The sequence below is a fragment of the Microtus pennsylvanicus genome, chromosome 13 (genome assembly GCF_037038515.1).
Source record: "Microtus pennsylvanicus isolate mMicPen1 chromosome 13, mMicPen1.hap1, whole genome shotgun sequence".
NCBI classification, from domain to species: Eukaryota; Metazoa; Chordata; class Mammalia; order Rodentia; family Cricetidae; genus Microtus; species Microtus pennsylvanicus.
Window position 1 is genome coordinate 72919612 of NC_134591.1, and position 18684 is coordinate 72938295.

The 18684-nt window shown below is 50.0% G+C and overlaps 1 protein-coding gene across 2 annotated transcripts in view; it reads right to left on the reverse strand.

Moving 5' to 3' along the window:
* The window catches only part of Plekhm2 (pleckstrin homology and RUN domain containing M2), a 51518-nt gene extending 38128 nt beyond the window's left edge, over positions 1-13390 (reverse strand). The window contains exon 1 of one of the 2 annotated variants that reach the window (XM_075946567.1): positions 13188-13390. In XM_075946567.1, the coding sequence (XP_075802682.1) occupies positions 13188-13247 (60 nt within the window). In that variant the 5' untranslated portion in view covers positions 13248-13390. The remainder of the gene's footprint in view (positions 1-13187) is intronic. The other variant, XM_075946568.1, reaches the window with a different exon arrangement.
* Positions 13391-18684: the final 5294 nt, after the last annotated feature.

An 18684-nucleotide genomic window follows, 5' to 3' on the forward strand; every position in this document is an offset into this window, starting at 1 on the left:
GCAAATGTCTGCCCTGCGGTTTGGAATTCTCTTCAAGGCACGGTCACTGACCGGACAGACCGCAGGACTTTCTGTTTGTGCAATTTTGAGTCAGGGTGTCTCACTGTGTGCACCAGGTTGGCCTCAGGTTTGTAATCTTCTCACCTCAGCCTGTCAAGTGTTGGGATTGCTGTGTGTACACAGACACTTGCTCTTTCTGACGCAGGTCCTCAGAGGACCAGCAGAGACTGAGCCATACAACCATTTATCATCTTGGGAATCGGAGTGTCCTCAAATTCTGATCCCTAAACTTCTCAAGAAGAGGCCAAAAGAGAACATGTCCAATCAGTGACAGATGGAAAAGAGCCAGTGTGACTATGTCCCTTCAGGGGGGCCTCCATAAATCTGATCCTTTTAAAACTTTTCATATGTGGAGATCTGAATATGAATGGCCCCCATAGGCTCATATATTTGAGCACTTGGTCACCAGGGAGTAGAACTGTTTGGGACGGATTAGGAAGTGTGGTCTTTTGGAGGAAGTGTGTCACTCGGGGTGGGCTGTGAGATTTCAAAAGCCCATGCCAGGTCCATGTCTCTGTCTCTGTCTCTGCTTATGGATCAGGATGTTGTCTCAACTACTTATTGAGCACCGTGCTTGCCGCCACGCTCCCTGCCGCCACGCTCCCTGCCGCCACGCTCCCTGCCGCCACGCTCCCTGCCGCCACGCTCCCCACGGCCATGCCACGCTCCCCACCACAATGATAACGGACTGAGATTTGGAAACAGTAAGCAAGCCCCCAGTGAAATGCATTGATTTGTAAGAGTTCCCATTGTGCCTCTTCACAGCAACTGACATTGACTGATACAATAGGTAACTCAGGTTGGTCTTGAACTTGAGATCCTCCTGCCTCAGCTTCCCAATGAAATTGCATTTCAAACTTTTGCAACCAGGCCCAGCTTAATATTGATCAGAAGTCTGGACCATCTTCAGGCACAGATGCCAGAGTCTTGAAGGGAAAGACTGGTACCCATCACCTAGTCTATCAAAAACAAACAGATATATAGGTGTATGGTAAAAATGCGCAAACAAGCCGGGCGATGGTGGTGCACGCCTTTAATCCCAGCACTCGGGAGGCAGAGGCAGGCGGATCTCTGTGAGTTCAAGACCAGCCTGGTCTACAGAGCTAGTTCCAGGACAGGCTCCACAGCCACAGAGAAACCCTGTCTCGAAAAACCAAAAAAAAAAAAAAAATGCGCAAACAAGGTAAGTAACCAAGGCAGATGTTTTTTTTTCTTTTAATGAAGCTTCTTTAGGGGTGTGAAAGGGGATCTATGCAGCCAAGGATGATCATGAACGTCCCTTCCTCCTGCCTCAGCTTCCCAAATGCTGAAGTTAGAGGTGTCCGTCATCACGGACAGCCCAAGCCTTACGCTAGCTAGACAGCCCCCCCCCCAACCAACTGAGCTGCATCCCCAGTCCCACGAAGCTCCTTAAGAACAATAATGCCTGTGTCATGTGATCCAAGGAGCAGAACACCACTGCCAACAGCAGGGTCTTAGTCAGGACCGGATACTGGCCAGGGTGGAAGAACTCTGACATCCAAGTGTTTCTATGACAACCATCTGGCCATCAACAGTTTCCCACGGCCTCAGTAAAAATGCCCCATGTAGGATGGCATGTGAAAGGCGAGAGACCCAGAGAGTGGGGGCAGTGTGTGGCAGCAAGCAAAGTGAGCATACACACACACACACATACATACACACACACACACACACACACACACGTACACACACTGCAAAGTCAGTAAAATAACTCCTGGACCAGATCCCTCGCTTTATGGCCGAAGAAGGCAAAGTTACCACCTGGCCACATGTGCTGAGTGAGACCCCAGAGCTGGCTCCCCCGCCTCTAACCCACTTGAGATAAAGCACCGGTTTCAAGGGGCTTCGTAACCCGGGCCATGGTGCTGGAATGTTCTAGTTGCTTCCTTCCTCCCCAGCATTAGCGTACAGCCCCCGGCTGTCTGTAGCTCCAACAACACCTGCAGAGCTTCTGACTCAGTCTGCTGGTTTTACAGTCTCTACCCTAAGGTCCCACTCCACTTCACCCTGGAACAGATTCCCAGTGACAACAGTTACAGTGGTCCACGGAGCCGGAGAGCACAAAAATCACCCTGCATGAAAACCAATGAGAGACCTTGAGATTCACACAGGGCCAGTCTCGTTCCCTCACGGGCATGGCACTCCTGATTTGAGCTGATGTCTCTGGGGGGCAGTCACCCCTAAAGGGTCTGTTGGCCCTAACCTGCGTTGTCCTTGAACCAATACTGGTAAAACTAAAGCTTTCTGAACATACAACATTTGGATCCTACAGCCTTCCCGCCGCCTCCCAAATCCCTGCTCGCAGCCCAGGACAGCAGCAGACACTACACTAGGCTGCTCCTCTGAGAAGCAGCTGAGGGAAAAAGGAAAACAGGTTCTGGAGTTTGTGTGTGTGCCTTGTTTAGGCTGTAATGGTGACTGAGGAGGGCAGATCTCTTAGGTAAACTGACAGAATATGTTTTCTAAGAGCCTGGGCTGGGGATGCAGCTCAGCTGGGAGAGCACTCACTGAGTATGCAAGAGGCCCAGTGTTCACGTCCCAGTACCACACACATCAGAGATGGTAGCACACGCCTGTAACACAGAGGTAGGAGGTCAGACGTTCAGACACTCTCAGTAGCACAGGGAATTTGAGGCCATCAGGGATACATGGGGCCCTATCTCAAAAAAAATAATAATAATAATTAAGGGCCAGAGAATTGGGTCAGAGGCTAAGAGCACCAGCTGCACCAGGCAGTGGTGGTGGCGCACGCCTTTAATCCCAGCATTTGGGCAGAGGCAGGTGGATCTCTGTGAGCCCGTGGCCAGCCTGGTCTACAGAGTGAGTTCCAGGACAACTAGGGCTGTGTTATACAGAGAAACCGTGTCTTAAAAAACAAACAAACAATAAATAATTTTGCTCTTTTTTGAAAACAAAAGTTTTGTGTATAAATTGTTTCACCTGCATCTGTGTATGTAGCTATAGCATGTCTAGAACCTCAAGAGGGCGTTGGATCCCCTAGAATTGAAGTTAAAGATGGTTGTGAGCCATTATGTGCAGGCTGGGAACCAAGCCAGAGTCATCTGCAAGAGCAGCCAGTGCTCCTAACAGCTGAGCCATCTCTCCAGCCCTCAAAAGAATTCTTTAAGTAGTTGAATAGTTCTTCCAGGAAAGAGACTGCCCAGACTGCAAAGTCCTGAGGAACCCCTTTGGGAGGAATCAAGGTCAAGGGTCCCTGGCAAACACCAGACGCCCAGAAGGCAGGCACTGGCGGGTTCTGCTCCATTCTTCTAGGCTGGTGCTGGCAGAGGCTAGCAGACACCTGCCTGTTTTCTCAGTCACCGGTGCTGTGGGCCATGCTGATGCAGGGGAGGGATCTCTCAAAGCCTACTGTAAGTCCGGCTCCCAAGCTGCACCTTCCTTGCCTCTCTGCTCTCTTTCAGTTCCCTTTCCTCTCTCCACTGTGTCTGCGTGACCTCACGAGGGCTTCCCCCACCCAAGCAGTGTGCTGCCAAAGGAAAATGGCCACCAAGGTCACTGTCTAAATACAGTGTTAGTCTGGAGAACATGGCGGAGACCCTTCTCCAGTCCAAGGCCCATGCAATGCCATGGTCTAGTCAGATAACATTACAGGCTGAAAACGCAAATGCAGGGGTGAGGAAACCAGCCAGGAACATTCTAGGTTACAAACCAAGGTTACTTAAGGATAGGGGAGAGGGCTTGGAATACACATCCAGCCACTGTAATTCTTACTTTTTTACATGGCCAGAAGGTGTAGTGCACGCCTTAAGTCCCAGAAGCAGGGAGATCTCTGTGAGTTCAAGGCCAGCCTGGTCAAGGAACCCTACCTCAAAAAACAAGCACAAACTAAAGACTTATTTTTTATGTTTGTGTGTAGGGAGTTATGCAGAAGTCAGGAGACCACCTCTAATGTCTGTTCCTCAGGAACACTGTACACTTTGGGGTTTTTGAGCTTAGGTCTCACACTTGGCCTGGAATTTACTGGATGGGCGGGGATGGCTAGCTGTCAAGCCCAGGAACCCTGCTGTCACCGTCTCACCTGATGGGCAGCCTTTTGAAGTGGGTTCTGGTGATCACACGCCGGTCCTTGTACACTTCACTGACTGACATATCCCCATAGAGCCCCCACTGCCACCTGCCTCGTGTTTGACCCTAGAATGTACCCGTTTCCCAGGATTGGCTCACTGCTGATCCCTAGCGAAACAAAGTCATAGCGGGCCAGCCCACAAGGCTAACCCATGGAACGGGGAGCGGAGATGCAGTAGAGGACACACATGAGCAAAGTATAATGATGCACACATATGAGTGTCGTGATGGAATCCATTGTTTGTACATTACAAAGACCGACCTAGAGAGACTCGATCATCATTTTAAGGCGGGCATCATAGAGAAATGGGAAAAAGCAGGAGCCAGAAAACTGGTTCCAAGGTCAACCCTGCTCTTTCTGAGATTAACGGCTTTGGACACCCTGCCCCTCTGAGTCTGCCCTGTGTGAGGCAGGTGTCCTGTCACTGTGTGGTGTTGCTGACGGGAAAGGTGTGGACACAGGAGTTGGTTCTGAACAGATTAAATGTAAGGAGCCCACTTGTAGGATCCCCTTTTCCTCTCAGTAGCCTCCAAACACCCAAAATGCAGAGTTTGAGTAAGGCTGAGGGATGTGGCTCAGTGGGCAGGGAGGGGAGCTCGCCTAGTGTGCTCAAAGCTTTGGGGTCCAGCCCCAGAACACATAAAACTGGGTGAGGTGCTCCATGTGGAGAGAGGGGGATCAGAAGTTCAAAGTCATCCTTGGCTATGTGATGAGTTCAAGGCCAACAAGGGCTTTCTGAGACCTTCATGAGACCCTCTAAGGAAAAAAAGCAGACTAAGTGGTTTACCTTTACCTTCCAAATATTGCCTTCCAGTACACAACCTTGTATCCTTTCTGCCTTTTCAATCACAATCAAAACTGATGGAACAAAAGGTACTTGTTTAGATAGGTGTGTTCTCCCTCTTTTTTTTCTCTTTTTAAGCCTTTCTTGAGATAGGGTCTTATATGCTACAGCTCAAGTTGGCCTCAATCTAGAAGTTTTCTTGCCTCTGTCTCCTGAGTGCTAAGATTACAGACACACAACACCATGCCTGACTGCTTCCTTATTTTCTATACTTGGACCCTGCATTCCGACCCTGTCTACACTGACTTTGAAACCATTCCTCCTAAAGTTACCAACAACCTCCACATAGTCAAACTCATATTTTTTTTTGAAAACTGCCATTAATAAACCTGTGGCTTGACACAGTTGGTCCTTCTTCCAAATTTACCACTTTGTTATCATGTGTTGTATTATTCTCTATACCCTATCTGTCCCCTATAAAAGCTCATTCATACCCTTCTCCATGCAGGTACAAGCAAATCCATTTCTCTCTCTACACTGTCTGAACTCCAGACTTAGGTTTCTAGCAACCCATTATGTATTTCCGCTAAGCAGTCTTATTACCACAGTGAATGTCATAAATCTAAGTTTAATATGTTTCTGGTTCAATCTATATTCTTTTTCACTTTCTTACCTTGGTGAAGGGGAGCATCCATATGCACAAACTAAGCAGTTTTTAACTGTTTGCATTGGGACAGAGTTAGCAATTTGGATTTTTTTTTTTTTGTAATCTAATCGGCGTTGGAATGCTTAGAATAGGTATGTGTGAGGAGGAATGGGCTGATAGGGTGTCATGGTGCCAGTGGCTAGGGTTACTTCATGAAGGCATAAGAGTTCTTATCCTTGTAGCAGGGCAGGAGCAAGATCTAGTGAAAGCAGTCCTGTGTCAACACCCTCACAGTGAAGAGGAGACAATGATGTCTTACATTAAATAAAATAACTGAGCAAATAAGTAAATGCTTTGAGGAAAATTGAAGCTAGCTTTTTCAGGCTTGAGACATTTTTTACAGATACGTAGAAAGGAAGGATAAAATTACCCCCATGATGTTAAATGGAAATAGAAAGTTGATATGATTGCTTTAAAGGGGAATTACACGTGTCAATTGAGAGAATGGGTGGTGTACCTGCATGCCTCCAATTCTGACCTCTGCGCACTGAGGGGGATAGAAATGGCCCTTCAGTAGCTAATGAGCACGCCTGCCTCAGAGACGCTGGACTTCAAGTACTATTCTCCACTAACAGGGAATAGAATGGACTGCAGAAATGAATGCACTTGTATATGGTGAACTGATTTTTAACAAAAATGACAAGACAAATGAATGGGAGAAACAACAGTCCTTTCAACAGCTGGAGATCTGACAACCAGATGTCTGCACAGAAGCTGGACCCCACCGCACAGCACAGCGAGTGTACCTATAATGTGTTAACGGTTTAAATGTAAGAATTTGTAACTATTAAAATATTAAAACATTTAAAAAAGAAAGAAAGAGGGAGGCAGAGGCAGGCGGATCTCTGTGAGTTCGAGACCAGCCTGGTCTACAGAGCTAGTTCCAGGACAGGCTCCAAAGCCACAGAGAAACCCTGTCTCGAAAAACAAAAAAACAAAAAAAAAAAGAAAGAAAGAAAAAGCAGAGAACTTGTGCTAAAACTGATCAGTGACCTGTGACTTCCACAAACTCCAGTCGGGATCGTGTGGATTTCAAATGTGCACAGTCCCTTCCTTGTTCTTCCTTGCCAATGGGTTACTTTGACTTTCTTGGGTCCCGCTATTAAACAGCTATCTGGAGAAGACAATAGACTATAGGAAACAGATGCCTTCTTCCCTGTGTGTCTCTGCTCAGGTCCCCAGGTGAAACCAACAGACCAGTGATTTCCAGCCTCGGCCTGAGACCTCACCCCTCCCCCGCCTCACATATGTGTTCGAGACATTCACACACAGGAGGCAGCCAGGAGGATGAGTGGGAGAACAGACTGGCAAGGAGCATCCGCTCACACCCACCAGGACTGCCGCCTAGGCTGGACCAGGGGGCCAGTTCTAGCCGCACTGCAGGGCAGGTTCCAAACGCCACACTGGGGAGCCCCTTCGCCACCAGAGCGGCCACCTGGGAGAACTGTGCAGCAGATAGGAGGCCCCCAGTGTTTCCTGTGGGTACGGAGTACTGTCAGTTCTGACGGCAACACACACACCAGGACGATGGATCGTGGGGCTGAGATAAGCCCTCCAGCAGGACAAACGGTCTGCCCCATGAGCGACCTCGAAGGGCCAGCCTTCTCCTCCCCGCAACATGCACGCTGTTCCTTTCTCGCCATCTTGACCACTGCACCCTCACCCAGTCTGCTGCCAGACCTGACATGTGACAGCCGACAGCAGATGCTCAGTTTTTCTATGACCTTCTTTCAGACCGGGTTCCAAACAGATGGGTTTCCTGGGAGATCACAGAACCACCACAGAACGGAGCACCCGACTCCTGAGTGCTGGCCTTGGTCTGCCACGGAGCCCACTACTGCCAGCAGGTGGCTGTTTCTATCTGCCCAGGAGCAGGCCTTTCAATATGAATGGCTCTAAGCTAGAGCCAAGGCCAGGATGGACAAGCCCTCTCGAGTGTTCTGGGATGGGGTGGGAAGGACCACAATGTCACGCGGCTTCAAATAGAAACCTGATGTCAGAAGAGTCGCATAAAAAGAGAAGTATATTGTAAGCCGAATGGGCAGGGCTCGGGAAAAGCAGGGAACACTTGTCTCACATCTGTTCCTAGGCCTCAGTGGGGTGACCTACAGGGTCGGAGCCGGCCTGCACACTGTGACTCCTGCCTGGGGGTCCTTGGGTCCTTCGCAGCCTTTTCTGCAACCAAAGAAAAGGCCCCATGGCCAGAGCCACAATCCAGCAGAAGGAAAAGGGAAGCACCTCACTTGGTAAAATGTGTGCGTGGCTATTATTTTATTTAGCTCTTCACCCGGGGCGACTTAGGTCATTGGGGGTTTGTAGAACATTTTCCCTGGAAGCAGACAGAACAAATTGATTTTGAGCAGTGGGCCAGGACGTTCACTAATTTTCAGTGCACTAGCAGGGCAAAGCTATCTGAAGGAGTTAAAAGGTGGGGGAAGGAGTTAAAAGGTGGCCAGACGTGGGAGCGCGCGCCTTTAAACCCAGCAGGTAGAGGCAGGAGGATCTCTGTGAGTTCAAGGCCAGCCTGGTCTACAGAGTGAGTTTCAGGACAGCCAGGGAGACAGTAGAGACCTGTCTCAAAAAATAAACAAAAGAAAATCAGGGAAAAACCCACCCCTTAGGACAGCCTCTGCTGCAGCAATGCTCAGCTGGGCTGGGGAACAGCTGCAGCCTGGATCCAGACCCAGTGGGGCCAGGAGGGGGAAGGGGCTCTGTGTGATGGGGCCTCCGGCTGATGCGGAACTGGGGGGAAGGAGGCCCTCAGAGCCTCATTTAGTAGGCGGCAGTCTACCTCAAACCAAGCAGGCGAAGAAGCCGACTGGACCAGCAGCCGCTGTGCTACAACCATTGTCTCATGAATTCATGTTTAAAAAGAGGGAGACACAGGACAGTACTTTTCATTGTATACTTGAAGTACCTGTGGCTTTATTATTAAAAATAATAATCAGGATAATAATTTTGAATGCAGGGTCTAAGCTAGCCTTAGCTTCATGGCAATCCTTCTGTCCTCGCCTTCCTGCTCCTGAGTGTGTGTTTTTATTGTTTAAATCTGGTGGGCGGGGGGGGGGGGGTGTCTTGGCTTTTTTTGTTGGTTTTTTTTTTGTTTGTTTGTTTTTGAAACGGGGTCTGGTATAGCCTAGGCTGGCTTAGAACTCTCTATGTAGCTGAGGATTATCCTGAATTTTGGATCCTCCTGCTTCTACCTCCTAGTGCTGGGATTACAGGTGTGCACCCCCACACAGTGCTGGGGATCCAGTCAGGACTTTATGCATGCTAAGCCTCCCACTGAGCTACACCACCAGTCCGTATTTTCAGGTGTGTGCATGTGTGTGGCATGTCTGGCACATGCATGTGTGGTGTGTGTGTGGTGTGTGTGTGGTGCATGCCTGTGTGAGGCCTGTTTGTGCGGTGTGCGCAATGTGTGTATGGTTTGGAACGCGTTGCTTAGCGTATTGTCACAGGCTGCAACGCCAGGGAGGCACTGTTACCGGAGGCTGGTCTCCTGGGCTACAGGGAGTTTGATTAGGCTACAGCGTGACGCCCTGTCTCTCTTCCTCACTCAAGAAAAGACCTGTTTTCTTAGAATACATCTTATTTTTCCCCTTCAGGAGCGATCTGTGCTGAAGCTAGCCTCTCCTGAGTCTTCATCACACTCCGCCTTAGGCCTGTACAGCACTGGCTAGAACCTGAAAGTCTTCGATAAGACTGGACGAAAAAGTCCTCATCTTCTTTTTTTATTTTATTTGTTTTTTGGTTTTTTCAAGACAGGGTTTCTCTGTGGCTTTGGAACCTGTCCTGGAACTAGCTCTGTAGACCAGGTTGGTCTCAGAACTCACAGAGATCCGCCTGCCTCTGCCTCCCGAGTGCTGGGATTAAAGCCGTGCACCACCCTGGCCTGGCTAATTCCTATCTTCTACTATAAGGTTGCTTCCAGGTGGATGGAGACCTTTTCCCATGTGACCTTCCTAGGGCTTAGACCAATGGTTCTCAACCTTCCTAATGCTGCGACCCTCATACAGTTCCTCATGTTGTGGTCACCCCAACCACAAAATTATTTTTGTTGCTACTTCCTAACCACCATCATTTTGCTATTGCTACTACTAACCATAAGTAAATATCTGATATGCGACCTCTGTGGGGGGTGCGACCCACAGGTTGAGAACTGCTGGCCTAAAACAATGAGGATCACAGGAAGGTACACGAACCTGAATATGTTTCATCACCATGTGGTTCACGGTGCCCACACTCACCCCACAAACCTATAACATAAAGATGCTGCTGCAATACACAAGGAATACTTCAGGCCTGGTCACACTCACTCTTCTGAAAGCGCTCCCCAGCCCGCCTTGACAGGAACTTTTTAGGGTAGACCCACGTGTCCATATATAAACAACGGCTTGGGGACCAAAATTTGGCCTACTTATTTTTATAAAGGTTTGCTGGGATACAGCCTCACCCATCAATTGGTTGCTCTAGGGCAAAAAAAAGGAAAGACTTGGGTAATTTCAGTGAAAGCTATGCAGCTTGAAAATACCTTTAAGAAGATTCTTTAAGAAGTTTACAGGAAGCAGGTCATGGTGCCCCAGGTCTATAATTACAGCTATTTTGGAAGCAAAGGCAAGAGGACATAAGTTCAAGAGCAGCCTGGGCAACGTAGTTAGACCCTGTCTCAGAAAGGTAAAAAAGGAACACTCAGGATGTAGCTCAGTGGGTGGAGCACCTGCCCAGTATCCAGAGGCCCTGGGCTCAATCCTCAGCAACCCACCCCATGGTGGTGATGCCCACCTGTAATTCCAGCATGTGGGAGGGGGAGGGAAAGATCAAAAGTCCTCAGAGGCCATTTTTGTCAGCCTGGACTATCTTAAAAAAAAAAAGTAAAATAAAATAACGAAATTAAAAAGGGCTGTGTTTATAGGTCATGGTGGAGAGCTCACAGAACATGCACAGGCCCTGGGGTCCAGCCCTACCACACGGAGAAAAGACAAGGAAATGCCGCAGGTCGCAGTGGCTGCTGAGACAGTATTTCGGCCTAAGTGTGTCACAGACATTGCGTTGAGCATTGCAGGTATGTCATCCCATGGAACTGAATTCCCATTATAGCCTGACTGCTGATGTCAACAGAGCTTCCATGGTCTGCTAAGCATCATTATGCCCAGTGATAAATCCAGAATCCAAAGCCGGGCCTGGGTCTATGCGCCTCTGGCCTGTGTGCCAGGCTGCATGGCTTCTCCAGGGTGCACAGTCTAGCCACATCCAGCAGAACCCTTGATACTTCTGTGATTAGTCTGTCTTCCCAGTGTCCTCAGAAGATCACCTAGGGGCTCCCACTTCTTTAGGGATGCTCCTTCAAGCCTGAATATCTACTTCTTTCTCTCTGAGAATTCTACCAGTTTGTCAAGGCTTAGTTAAGGCTCCCTCTCTCAACCAACACAGAGTCTTTGGAGGCCATAGCTGCGGCTTAAAAGGTTTATTTTCATTATTTTTATTAAGGTGTGTCTCTGTGTGTGGGTATGTGCACACAGTGCAGGTGCCTGAAAAGACAGAACAGGCTTGGGTCACGTGGCACTGGAGTTACAAGCAGTAAGTAGTGCAATAGTGAGCCACCCAATGTGGGCAGTGAAATCCCAACCTAGGTCCTCTTGAAAAGCTGCCGGTGCTCTTAGCTGCCAGGCTATCTCTCTACCAACTTTTTTTTTTTTTGAGACAGGGTTTCTTTGGAGCCTGGCTTGGAACAAGCTCTTGTATAGACCAGGCTGACCTTGAACTAACAGAGATCCACCTGCCTCTGCCTCAGGCTTGCTAGGATTAAAAACACCACGTGCCACCACCGCCCAGCTCCAACTTTTTGTTGTTGTTGTTTTTAATTTAATCTTCTTTTTCCACTGTTGAGTTCTGGGGGTTGAACCCAGGCCATTCAGTTTGCACACCAACTCAGGCTTGTAAGCACTTTTACCGGCTCCACCACCTTACCGGGCCTGCCATGGCTGCTCTTAGAGCATAGATGAGACTTGGCCTGCAGAGGCCTCTGTGTCCACTGCTGGAGCTGGACTCTTCTTCCTTGTTTTGAGATAGACTATCACCACATAGCTCCAGCTGCCTTCCAACTAAGCAGTCTTATTAGAAGCAGAACTCTTTTTTATTTATTTTCAAGTTATGGCATCACTACATAGCTCTGGCAGCTGTCCTGGAACCAACTGTGTAGACCAGGCTGGCCTCAAACTCATAGAAAGCAGCCTTCCTCCACCTCTGCCTCCCAAGTGCTGGACAAAGTCATGTGCCACTATGCCCAGCTAGAAGCAGAAGGAACCTTAAAGGAGGCCAGGCATAATGGTGTGCGCCTTTAATGCTAGCACTTGGGAGGTAGTGTTCGAGGCCAGCCAGGTCTGCAAAGCGAGACTATTAAAAAAAAAGAAACGAAGAAACGAGAAGCAAGAAGAGGGCCAGAGAGATGGCTCAGTGGGTAGAGCACTTGCTACCAAAACTGACAACCTGAGTTTGATGCCTGGAACTCACATGACCGGAGAGAACCAATTCTCAAAAGTTGTCCCTCTGACCTCCACTCTCCCACCTGGGCATGTGGGCACCCACATATATGGAGATACACACGTTCACATACACAGAGTAAATAAAATATAATTTAAGAAAAAAAAGAGCAGAAAAGGAAAGCTAGTTAAATATTTTCCAGTCAGGCGAGGCAGGCATTCAAATAATAAAAACTAAATAGAAATAAATCTTTTCTGATGGCCCATGTAGGTTTTCGGTGACTATGAATTCCACCACCTAGCTTGGGATCTTTTTGGTTTGTGGGTCCTACCTATTACTTTTTGTTTTTGAGACGGGGTCTCACTATGTGGTCCAGGCGCGCCTAGATCTCAGGATTCTGCTTTGGCCTCCTGAGCGCTGGGATGACAGACAGGCACCACCACACCCGAACTTTTGAGACTGGCCTGTCTCCTCACCAGTGTGCATGCCCTTGGCAGGTAGTCATTCCATCAGGAACTGGGGCGATGGCCAACGCTAGCAAGCCCCAACGCAAAGCTTCTTAGTGTCACTACGTCCCACGACTCACTATCCAAAAATACAATCCTAGGCACTTCGGGTCCTCAATCAGAACTCTGCAATGAGCTTTTTCTAAACGGTCATCCCAGAGTAGGATGACTTGGAGACTCCCCAGGAGCCAGGCAAGTGCTGGTCCTCGGCCTTTGCCTTGAGTAAGGGTGGATGCAGTAGATTCCTTGGGGATGCTCACTGTGTCGGGTCGTCCCCGGAACCTTCCCTAAGTGTCATCGGCCCCTCTAGGGACGGCACGGCAAGGCCAGGTCGGGCACCGGGGAGCTCCGAGAACGCTGACCTCAACTTTGTTTCTTAAAAATAGCTCAGAGGCCGCGGTGCTCCCGGGAGCCGCCAGCTTCCCCTGCAGGGCTCGGGGTCGCCGGGAGGTCGGTGGCAAGGGATCCTAGGCACAGAGGCGACCCGGGGGGTGAGCGACAGGGCCCGGGGAGGGGCCCGGACCGAAGGAGGCCGCTTACCTTCTTCACCGACAGCGAGATGTTCTCCAGGATTCGGTCCTTCACCTCCCGCGGCTCCATGGCGCTGCCGCCGCCGCCCCGTCGCCGCTTCCCGCGCCGGGCGCCCGGGGCCGCCGCCAACCGCTGCCGCCGGCCGTGCGGGGACTCCGTGGTGCCGGCCGCGGGCCCCGGCGCCCGCCGCCCTCGCTTCGCCTCGCCCGGGCCTCGCTCCGCCGCCGCCGCCGCCGCCTCCCGAGCGCGGAGCCGGGAAGGAGACGCGGGCTGTGCGCGGCGGCAGGAACTGATGTCAGTCGGGGCGGCGCCAGCACCGGCCGAGAGGGACGGCGGGGACCGGGCGGGCCCGCCTCCTCTGAGTCCCGGGCCGGCGGAGACCTGCGAGCTCCGGGACTCGGGGACGCGGAGACCTGGAGACCCGGGGACCCAGGAGGAATCACACAACTCGGATCACACAGACCCGGGATCTCATAGAGCCGGCATCGCATAGACCCGGGGACGCCTAGACCCGGCATCCCTGAGACTCGGACCTCAAACACTCAGGGACTCAGAGACCTTGTCTCTCCGCCCCTCCCCACAACCGCCTTACCCACTCCGGCACAACTCCGCAGAGACACCGTGTTATCCCCCACCCCCGCAACAAGGCCTTCCCTGTTCAGGTCTGGAAACCCGCATAACTCCTTAGAGGTCACCCCCTCCCTCCTTGCTCCCATCCCGCTCCCCCGCAACATTCAAAGACCCTCCTCCCAGGATCTCTGTCCAACTCCTTGGAGACCCCCACTCAGGACCAGCACAGACAGCGCCCCTCCCCCATCACAAATCTGGCATTCCTCACCCTTGCCCACAGGGGACGCCATACATACCCGCACGCCTGAGACTGTAGAGCCAAGGCCTGGCCAGTCAGAAACACCTACCCAGAGTTCAGGGGTTCAGACGGCATAGAAGCTCCAGGATCCAAACTTGGCCCTGACTCCAGAGCTCAACCCTCCATCCTCCCCAACATCCAACGGATCATCTTCGAAGTCCAGTCCTCAACTTCAGGTCATTGCAAATCCCTGGTGGCTCTCCTACTTCCAAAACAGCCCCATTTCCCAAGCAGGCTTCATACCTTCAGTCCCTGTCCCGGCAGCTTTAGGTCAGGGACACAAGCTAGGCTCATCAGAAAGGAGGGAACCTCAATTAAGAAAAGGCCTCCTAGCCGGCGGTGGTGACACACACCTTTAATCCCAGCACTTGGGAGGCAGAGGCAAGCAGATCTCTGTGAGTTCGAGGCCAGCCTGGTCTACAAGAGCTAGTTCCAGGACAGGCTCCAAAGCTACAGAGAAAGCTTGTCTTGAAGAAGAAAAAGAAAGAAAGAAAGAAAGAAAGAAAGAAAGAAAGAAAGAAAGAAAGAAAGAAAGAAAGGAAGGAAGGAAGGAAGGAAGGAAGGAAGGAAGGAAGGAAAAGAAAAGGCCTCCATAAAGTCGCTATAGGTAAGCCTGCAGAGCATTTTCTTAATTAGTCAGCCAGTTAGCAGCTCCCCTCCATGGCCCCTGCACCAGCTCCTGCCTCCAGGTTCCTGCCCTGTTTGAGTTTCTGCCTTGGCTCCCTCTATGGACTGTAATTCAGGATATATAAGCCAAATAAGCAGCTTTGGTCCCCATGTATCATGCTTCATCACAGCGGTAGAAAAGCTAACTAAGACACTTACATGCTATGCCCCTAAGGGCTTCACTCCCTCAGCCCAAGAACCATAACACATACCCTACCCCAAGCTCACCAACTGGACACTTGGGTTCTGTCTCCTACCCTGGGTCACTTCCCCAAATAAACACGTCTTCACAGAGCGACATGTCCATTCTTTAGACACCAAAACTCTCACTTCTGGCTCCTTATTTTTCAAACAGTGTCTGCTCAGGCTAACTCACCTCCAAAGTCCCCCTTGGAGCACCACCAATCCTATAACCTTTGAAGAGAGGACCCCACCCTTTCCCTGACCACCAAAGGGAGACCAAAGATGGTGATGGCTTTGTTTCCTAGGAGTGAGTAAGGGGAAAAAATAAACTCTGCAAAGGGAAAGGGAATCTGGGATTCCGCTTGGGGCTAGCGTTAGCCAGACCAGCACACAGCTGTTATTGGCAGGACTATCAGGAGTTAACAAGCCATTCTCAGCTATAGAGAGAGGTGAGTTGTAGGAGGCCAGCCTGGGCTACGTGACACCCTGTCTCAAACAACCAAACCAAAACAACAACAAAAACCTAGGCGAAAACATTAGGCCATGCCTATAACTCCAGTGCTGTTTTGTTTTGCTTTGGTTTTTTGAGACAAGTCTCACCCTGTGGCCCTAGCTGCCCCGAACTCACTCTGTAGACGAGGCTGACCTTAAACTCACAGAGATCTGTCTGCCTCTGCTTCCCCAGTTCTGTGATCAAGGATATGTACAACCACACCAGTAGATCCAGGACTAGTTTTTGAGCCGCGGTCTCACACCCCTTCCTGGCCTTGAATATGAGGCAATCCTCCTGCCTTAGACTCCAAGTATTGCGACACACACCACCAGGATCAGCCTGAAATAAGTGTTTTCCATAGAATCTAGATCACAACTCCAGGAATCACTCAGAAGTTTTTCTGACCCCAGGACCTGTTTTATGTTGTTGTAGGTTGTTCTAACAGGCCACCCTAAGGGTTTGGTCTAACCTTTAGAAGAAAAGTAGAGTCTCTAGAACAACTGAAGCCAGGGAGTTTTAAATTTGTTTTGAATCCAAGAAAAACAGAGTTGCCATAGAACTGGGTAGAGGGCAAAAGAGTTGGGGATCAAGGTTGCATTTGTTGCCCAAGTAAAGAAAAGATTGAGGGCAGAGGACATGTTACATTAACGATAAAGAAAGAGACAGATGCCCAGAGGTGTCTGTGGTAAGGAGAAGAAAGATTAGTCTGAATGAATGACTCCTTTACCCATCCCTTCTAGCTAGGGTTCCTACAGGCCCCAGCCTATGAGTTACAGGCCTGGCTCTTCAGAACTGCTCAGACCAAAGTATAAGCTATGAGCTATGTGGTTATTCCCTGCTATTAAACGTCAAGTCAGCTGCTCAGCACCATGTTCCAACAAATGCCTCTTCATGTTTTGAACTCAGGACAGGTGTGTGTGTGTGTGTGTGTGTGTGTGTGTGTGTGTGTGTGTGTGATGCTTAGGAACCATGTCATGCTTAGCAACACTATCCTTCTTTGAGACAAAATCTCTCATTGGCCTGCCACTCACCAATTAGTCTAAATTGCTCTGCGCCTGGGTGCCCAGCTATGGGATTAGAATGAGTCACAGTGCCTGGAACTGGGTAAGGGGGCAGTGTCCTTACAACAGGCAAGTGTTTTGATAACACGCCACACCCCACCTCATCCCATCCCCACCCCACCTCTCCGCCCCCTTTTGTATGTTTTTAAAGAGTATTTCATGCAGCCCAGGCTCTACTCGAACTCCTTGCAGCTGAGGAATACTTTAACCTCTGATAGTTCCGGGGGCTGGAGTGGCAGGTATGTGCCATCACAACCGATTTATATGGCACTAGATGGCATCAGAGCTTTGGGCCAGAGAGATGGCTCTGTAGTTTTTGCTTGTGTTTGCTCTGAGTGTTTGCTTGTCTCATAGCGGACTTGGAGATGCGTTCCCAGCACCCCTACTGGCTTACAATGACCTGTAACTCCAGCTCAGGAGGTCTGGTTCCCTCTTCTGATCTCCCCATACATAAATAATTTAAAAAACAACAACAATAAAACAAACAGGTGTGGTGGCCGACACCTTTAATTCCAACACTAGGGAGGTAGGGTGGCAGAGGCAGGCAGATCTCTGAGTTCGAGGACAACCTGGTCTACATAGGGAGTTCTAGGCCAGCCAGGATTACGTAGTAAGACCTTGTTTTATTTTTTTTTTGTTTGTTTGTTTTTTCGAGACAGGGTTTCTCTGTGGTTTTGGAGCCTGTCCTGGAACTAGCTCTTGTAGACCAGGCTGGTCTCGAACTCACAGAGATCCGCCTGCCTCTGCCTCCCGAGTGCTGGGATTAAAGGCGTGCGCGGCCACCGCCCGGCAAGACCTTGTTTTAAAAAAGATAAAATAAAGGGCCGGGCGGTGGTGGCACACGCCTTTAATCGCTAGTTCCAGGACAGGCTCCAAAGCTACGTAGAAACCCTGTCTCGAACCCCCCCCAGGCCAAAAAAAACAAAAAAACAAAAACAACACAAAAGATAGCAATCCAGGGCTCTGTACAGGCTAGGCAGACATTCTACCAACTGAGACTGTCCCAGCAACAGGTATTTTCATTCTGGCCATGTGCTGAGATTGTCCACTTCCTCTGTTACGGGGAAGGAGGTGGCATTTCTGCCATGCTGTCGCACCTGTTGGAGGATTACAGTCCCAAACAACGTTTTACAGCTTTTGGAGGAACATGTGTTTTCTGCTCGCCAGCTTCCCAGGGTGTTCTGGGGTAAGTGTGTATCTAGGAAGAGAGGGACCTTCTGACTGAAAAAGAGACCACACACGTGTTCATGAGCAGGCCACTGCACCATGCTTGGGGTACCCTGTCACAAACAGGGTGCCTGAAGAGATGGTTCAGCACCCGCTACTCTTCTGGAGGACCTGGGTTTGATTCCCCACAACCACATGGGGGTTCATAAACATCTTTTAGCTGCCCTTCCAGGGAACCAGACATCTTCTGGCCTCTAGGGGCACCAAGCACGCACATGGTGCAGAGACACACAGGCAAAACATCATACACATAAAAAAAAAATTAAAAATATAAAAAAAATAGCGACTCTGGGAAACACAGGCATCTTACTGCTGGGAATCACGAAGCTGGAAATGAAAAGCCATTCTTTTATTACACAACACTTCCCTATCACGTGAGCAGCTCATGAGACTCTGAGTCAAAAGCATCAAAAACCCAGAGCCTGTGCTGATTCACGCCAGGGCCTCAGGCAAGACACTTGCCCTGGTTTCCACATCAGTGGCACAGACAAAAGGATTTCAAAGCCAGCCGTTGGGGCGCAAGCCTGGAGTTCCCGCACTTGGAAAGTAGAGGGGGGAAGATCGTCCTCAACTTGCAGGCTTACCTGGAGGAGGCCTCCTGTCTCAAAAGAGAGACGTCTCAGTGATTCAGAAGAGCACAGGATTCAGAGTCCAGCACCCCCCATGGAAGCTTACAACTATTGGTAATTCCAGCCCTGGACATCTGGTACCCTCTGGCCTCCTTGGGTACCAGGAACACACGTGATAGGTAGACACATGTGCAGATAATACACTCATATATAAAAATATATAAATAAAAAGAGAAGAATTCCTCTCTTTCTTCCCGACTCTAGACAATTATGTTTGTGTTTAGAGGAATCACTTTCTCGGCCAGCAGGCTGGCGAAGCTGTTTGAGCCCTACCAGAGAGGGGACAGTGGGACAGGCTGGTTCTAGGTCCCCCATGCTGCACAGTATCCAGAAGTGGACTGGACAAACCGAAGTAAGGCAGCTTTGTCTAGGGCATTTG